The 6,980-nt window shown below is 45.8% G+C and overlaps 1 protein-coding gene across 1 annotated transcript in view; it reads right to left on the bottom strand.

The window, feature by feature from the left end:
• The window catches only part of CEACAM19 (CEA cell adhesion molecule 19), a 34,135-nt gene that overhangs the window by 16,597 nt on the left and 10,558 nt on the right, over positions 1 to 6,980 (bottom strand). The window contains exon 3 of the mRNA XM_019626278.1: positions 5,221 to 5,386. Coding sequence (XP_019481823.1) covers positions 5,221 to 5,386 — 166 coding nt within the window. The remainder of the gene's footprint in view (positions 1 to 5,220; positions 5,387 to 6,980) is intronic.

The following is a 6,980-nucleotide window of genomic DNA, read 5'->3' as shown; positions in this document are numbered from 1 at the left end:
CCGGTGACTGATCTGCCTCGCCCGGGAAGAGCGCAATGATGGTGCCAACTTGGGCCAGTGAAGCAACGTCCTCCACAACTAGACTGAAGAACAAAAACAACAGCAACTTGTCTGTTCCCCTTCCCCCAATTCCCCAGTACTGTTCCCATTCCCCAATTCCCCAATAAAAAATCTTAAAAAAAAAGCAAACCCCAAAATGTTCCCATTTCAGAGATGAGAACACTGAGGCTCAATGAGAGCGGCAAGTCTACTAGCAGGGGGAGGTGAGATTTGACTTGTGCCTGGCTCATTCCAAAGCCCTTAGCATAGTTTTTCAAAAGCATCCCTCCCCACCTCTTTCCTTCTCTCCCTCCCTCCATGCATGCATGCATTCATTCATTCCAACACACACTCCCTATGCTCAGCCCCATGCTGGGTGGTGCTGGGGACACAGTGATGATTAAGACAGCTCCTGCCCTGCCCTCAGTCCACAGTGGGGCTCACATTTTTGTATGTGTGTGTGGGACAGGCCTATCCCCACACAATGATGATCCAGAGAGATCAGTGCTGGGTTGGAGGAGCTCAGGGGCTGGGAGAGCCCAAGGTGTTGCTTCATTCAGCCTGAGAGAAACAGCACTTGCAAAGGCTGACATGCCATCACGCTGCATTGAGAAAGCTGCAAAATCCTGGATGAGTGTGTGTGTGTGTGTGTGTGTGTGTGTATGGCTGAGTGGGAAGGGGCATGTGGCTGGAGAAATGGGAGGGATCATGTGGTTTTGAGTTCTGTTGGGACAGGGTCTGGGTGACGGAGGGTCCAGGGTTGTGAGAATCCTGTAGCCACTAGCCACATATGGCTATTGAAATATGTTTAAATTAATTAAAATTCAATGCCTAAAAAAGCTTAGTTTTCTCAAACTAGCCACTTTCAGGTACTCAACAGCTCTATGTGACTAGTGCTTAGAGCAGATACAGAACATTTCTACCACCCTCACAGGAAGTTCTATTGGACTAGGGACCAGTAGGGGGCAGTGCCAGGTGAGATTTCTAGGTCAGCAGGAAGCCAGAACATCAAGTCAGGGTGTGTGTGTGTGTGTGTGTGTGTGTGTGTGTGTGTGTGTGTGTGTGTCCTGGACACACATCATCAGATTGTCAAAGGTGACAGCATCTTTTAGAGTCCCCAGGTTAGGGTGAGAGAGAAACCTTTGAACCACCTGGAGGGGCGGTGTGGCCAGGGGTGTACAGGTGTCCAAGCAACCACAGACTTCAATGCTGCCCAGTTGCCATTATAAACACTGCCCTATAAACAGTGCCAGCTCATGCATAAAGTCAGTTATTCTGGATTTTCCAGTTGCAGAATCTCCTCTCCCTTTCTCTCTCACTCGAATAATGACTTTGACTCCTTTTGCATTATTAAAATAAAGTCTAGTTTTATTACAGAAATTTAGACTGTGTAGACTCAAAAAGAAGAGAGCAAAATTCAACCGTCTTCCAATTATCCAGAGAGAGACACTGCTGCTAATACCAGAGGTCCCGGCTTCCATCCCCTGTCCTGACCTTCATCCCTTCTTCCCCAGCCCCAGAGGGCGGGTCCTGATTGGTCCAAGCCTCCAGGTGATCCCAGTCTTCTGGCCAGGGATTGGTTGAGTGCTGGGTTGTACTGGCCAATGAGACCTGAGGGGAGGCTGCTGGGGAAGCTCACGCAGGATCTGGTGGGCTGCTTCTCCAGATCCTGATCTGGCTGTGATGCCCGGAATGCAGCCGCCATCTTGGTACCAGCCTGAGGACAATGCCAGTATGTGGAGGAAAACAACAACAGCAGAGAAGCAGAGCTGAACTCCACACGTGGTACCTGGAGTAGAACCAGGCAATCAAGTTTCTTGTTTTTAATCCCAGCCCAGGAGGGGGCGGGGGTGGGGTGAGGTGGGGTGGTGGTGTGTGCTTTCTGCTGTTGGTGCCTGAAGCACCCTCACCATCACATTTTTATATACTGACAAAGATTCTCATTGACTGAAATCTACTCAGGTTCCCCTGAACTTCTTTCCAACTATGCCTGACTGTTGGACTTGTGTTCCTCTCTGCAGTGTCCAATTTTAGCAAGAATCATAAGTCAGTTTAACCAGAAACCCCCACCCTTGACATCTGATTACCCTTGATATCTGATCAGGTTCCTCACCCTCCACCATCGCCCAGGTCATGTCGATCACCCTGGGCTGCCTTCAGCAGGAATCCTGCTGGCTCAGTTTACCCAGAATCCTCCCTTCCCCAGATGTTTCCTCTTAGTAATTTTCCACCCACTGACCTCCACCTGCTCCCTGGCTATAAATTCCCACCTGCCCGTGCTGTATTTGGAGTTGACTCCAGTCTCCTCTACTGCAAAATCCCATCGCAGTGGTCCCTACACCTGTCGCCATGGTCCCTTCCCCTTGAATAAAGTCTGCTTTATCATGTTTTAACTCATGTCACTGAACAATTTTTTTCTTTAACAGTTAGATTATTTTTTTCTTTAAAAATTCACCCATCCTTAGCTTCATGAATTTAATGGCTTCCTGAAAATTCTGCCAGTAAGATCCAGGAAATGAAAAAAATTTCTATAAGAATTTAAAGTTTTTTAAATTGTGGTAAAACACACATAAAACTTACCATTTTAACAATTTTAAAATGTACAATTCAGTGGCATTCAGCACATTCACAATGCTGTGCAACCATCACCACCATCTATTTTCAGAACTTTTTTTATCACTCGAGTGCAAAAGGAAACTTTGATCCAGTAAGCAGTCACTCTCCATTCCACCATCCCCCTCCTCTTTTCTATCTCTATGGACTTTTTGTTCTGGACATTTCATATCAATGGAATCATGCATTATGTGGCCTTGCGTGTCTGGCTGCTTTCCCTCAGTGTTCTCAAGGTTCACTCATATTGTAGCGTGTTTCAGTGCTTCATTCCTTTNTCCCAAGCCAGTTCTTAACCATCGCACCACTCTGCCAGCCCCAAAACAACTTTTTTATATGCCAAAATTTCAAACTTAGAGAAGAGTTGCAAAAATGGTACAAAGAACATCTGCATAATTTTTACTCAGATTGTCCTATTATTTTTACTTCGTTTGCTTTAGCATCTGTCCTCTCTCTCTCCCTCCTTCTTTCCTGCATGCATATATATATATTTTCTGAACCATTTGAGGGTAAGTTGCAGATATTGTGCCCATCACGGCTAAATACTTCCAAGTATTTAAATATTGCCATTTTTTATTTTTTAATGCCATGGCCCAGAATGCCATGTTAAGTTGCCTCCAGCTCTGCCAGGGCTCTGAGAATCTTTGAGATTCTTTGAGAATCACTGGCCATAGTAGGAAAAAAGCTGGTCACAGGGTGAAGACACATGGAGTCTAGTTCTGGTTAGGTTAGGGAGCTTCCAAGTCACTCAGGCCTGGGTTCTTATCCTGGGAACCTATTGCTACTCACAGGCTAGTTCTATGCCATTTGGCAAATGAGTACATGTCCCTAAGCCTTTTTCTAGAGACTAGGCAAACTATGGCCCGAGGGCCAAATCTGCCCCATCACCTTTTAGTTCTGCCTATGAGCTAAGGAGATTAACAGAAATGGCTTATGTGCCTCCACTGCCATGGCAGACATTATTAATCAATCACAGCATCTTATCCCACTGAACTTAGACGCAACCTCTAACTCCTTTTCCACCGAGCTCTCTAGTGCCTAGAGCAGTGCCTGGCACATAGTAGGCCCTCAACAAATATGTGACCAATTTACTGAACAGAATTGGGTTGGGAGGTGAAAGCCGTGTTAACCTAAAAATAAAATGCCAACTGAGAGGCAACGAGCATTTATTTGAGATAAAAAAGAATAGCTAGCAGGAAACGCTGATTCAGGCAGAAACCGTTGATTCAGGCAGAAACCAAAATAGTGTTCTGATTAGGAAACAAAGCCAACGGGTATTTATGAGAGAGGCCAGGGGAACAATTACATCAATAGGAAGGAAGGCATTTCTATGGGTGCAGATAAGCCAACATAGTGATGTTAATTCTAAAGAATGTTTTTAAGTTTCAGCCCAGTAGTCATCATCCAGTAGTCATACTCTCTGCTTTCTTGTTATCTTTGCAAACTGTGCTTTGGGGCGCAATATTGCTTTAGTCCCAGTCCAAAGGTTATCTTGCCCTGTTTTAACATTCCAAAGACTTGAGGCATAAGAGCCTTTGGATTCTCAGCTTCTGTTTCCGTGTCACAGTGGCCCCATTTATGTTATTTTTTACAGCTGTTTGCCACCCCGAAATTAAAGTTTATAGGGAGAAAAACGAGTAGGGTGATGAAGGTCCAGAAACCACAACACATAAGGGAGAGTTGAGGGAGGAGAGGAGGTTACTGCCTTCATTTTTGGGGGGATTGTGGAGACGCAGAAAAATTAGACATCTTATCTGCAGCCAGCTCAGAAGCAAGGTCAGAAAATTCTGAAGAGCTGATCTCATGAGGCAGGAATTTTTCATGAACAACTGTCTTCTGGGAAACAGGCCCCAACCTCTCTCTCCCCTCTCTGATGGCTTTGCCTACTCACCATCCACTCTACTTCTTTGGCAATAGCATCTGGTTTCCTTTGGGGAACCCCCTCCCCCAATCTATTTGGTCATGTGGAGCTGATTCTATTTCCAGCTCCAGGGCTGCACAAATAGCACACGTTGAGCCCATTATAGCATTTGAGCTCCTGGCCACAGCAACTGGTCCCGTGTAAGGACATGTGATTTCAGGCAGGCTTGGGTCTCAATAACAAGGTGCAGTCTTTCCTCTGTTGGGGCTCAACTGGTGGGATATGAGCTTGGAGTCGCTGAGAGCTATCTTGTCACAGCACAAGGGGAGAACCTGCCTGAGAGTGAAGCCACCATAGAGAAAAGCAGGGTTGAGAGATGTATGGAGGAGTTTCTCGACAAAATTGAGTAACTGGATCCAGCCATACCTGAAGGTCACATAGGACACACACACACACACACACACACACACACACACACACACACACACAGAGCTTTCTAATTCTTTGTAAACCAGTTCAAGGGTCGGGTTTCTGTCCCTTGCAATGCAGAATTCTGCCTAATATAGGACAGAAAGATTCTTTTTCACCCCAGGTGTTCCAAGATTTGATGAGATTGTGTATGATTCGGATGGTGTGACTCAAGGAAGAATCAATGAATGGGATTGATTGAGAAGGGAAGGAGGGAAGACAGAAGGGAAGTGGAGAGAGGCCTGGGGCCCCTGTACCTGTGGCTCCGGCTCTTGCAGCCTTTTGTCACCAGGAGATAGGCAATGCTGCCAATGAAGAGGGACACAGCGGCAACAGACCCGATGATGATGGTAGCCATGATCCCGGTGCTCATGGGCAGGCGTGTAACAGGCAGCTCCGTATGCTTTTCTGAGGATTATGAGAGAGAGAGAGAGAGAGAGAGAGAGAGAGAACTGTGGGATGTGTCAGAAGGGCCTGCCCCTGCCCCCCCTGCATCAGTGACTATCCACAGAACACTGATGTATCATTGCATTTTCCCAGCCAGAACTTTCTTTTGCTTTTCAGAGCTGAGTATCCAACTGTCTGATTGATTCCACTGAACATGAAAACCCAGCGTATCCCAGATGCAACTCTGCGGTTCTCCCACCTCCAAATCTCTGCTTTCCTAGGATTTCCTACCATCTTCAGCACACCCAAAACCTACCTCCTCATATGTTCCCCACCTCTACCCTACCTACCTGCTTCTTCTCGTCTCAGTTGATGACACCTCCATCCTTCTAGTGAAAGGATGAGGTTCTGATCTGGGAGCTATCTCGTCACAGCACAAGGGGAGAACCTGCCTAAGAGTGAAGCTACTATAGAGAAAAGCAGAGTTGAGAGGTATATGGAGGAGTTTCTTGACAAAATTGAGTCCCTGGATCCAGCCATATCTGAAGGTCATGTAGGAAAAAACTAGGACATAGGGGACTCTATTAACAGTGTTCTCAAACTCAACATGCTAGATTTGGGATGAAGCCTACCTGACTTCTGGCCCCTACCACGAGGACCTCCAACGTTTAACCTCAAGTTGGACACCTGTGATGTCCCAGCTGTTCTTGGCAGCTAAGTTCATAGATTCAGAGGTCAGAATACTGCGGTTCAAGTCCCTGCTGCCTCCTGGCTGTGTGACCTTGGGCAGATTACTCAACCTCTCTGTGCGTCAGTTTTCCCATCTGTGAAATGAGGACAATAAGAATATCAACTTCATAGGGTTATTGTGAAGATTGAAACAATTTACTTACACACACACACACACACACACACACACACACACACGCAATGTTTTCCCAATTATCCAACAAAGTAAATTCTGGGCCATTTTACAGATGAGGAAACTAAGGCACAGAGAAGTGAACTGACCTGCTCGAGGGCTCACAGTTAATGCAGTGCTGGGATCACACCCAGGCCACTTGAACTCCTAATGACCACTCTGTGTGGCTTCCAAAAGAGATGCCTAGGTCCTGAGAACACTTGGAGGGTAGGAATGAGCTATTTCAGGCTTTGAGTCAGTAAAGACTGTTATTTCCAAACAGACTAGAGTGTCACCATATATATATGTGTGTGTGTGTGTGAGTGTATGTGTGTAATCAAATTAATACATACGAGGTCTGACACTTAAGCTTGCAAACTTGTTGCAATGATGTTGCTGACCTTTTTTGATATCAGAGGGATTATTCATTATGAATTTGTATCAACTACCAAACAGTTAACCAAGTTTACTATTTGGAAGTGCTGAAAAGGCTGCGTGAAAAAGTTAGACGACCTGAACTTTTCGCCAACAATTATGGCTCTTGCATCACGACAATGCACCAACTCACACGGCACTGTGAGGGAGTTTTTAGCCAGTAAACAGATAACTGTATTGGAACACCCTCTCTACTCACCTGATCTGGCCCCCAATGACTTCTTTCTTTACCCAAAGATAAAGGAAATATTGAAAGGAAGACATTTTTTTAAAAAAGAT

Source organism: Hipposideros armiger, unplaced genomic scaffold (genome assembly GCF_001890085.2).
Source record: "Hipposideros armiger isolate ML-2016 unplaced genomic scaffold, ASM189008v1 scaffold_664, whole genome shotgun sequence".
Lineage (NCBI taxonomy): Eukaryota > Metazoa > Chordata > Mammalia > Chiroptera > Hipposideridae > Hipposideros > Hipposideros armiger.
The sequence above is the reverse complement of the archived record's forward strand: the minus strand, read 5'-3'. Positions and strand labels throughout refer to the sequence as shown.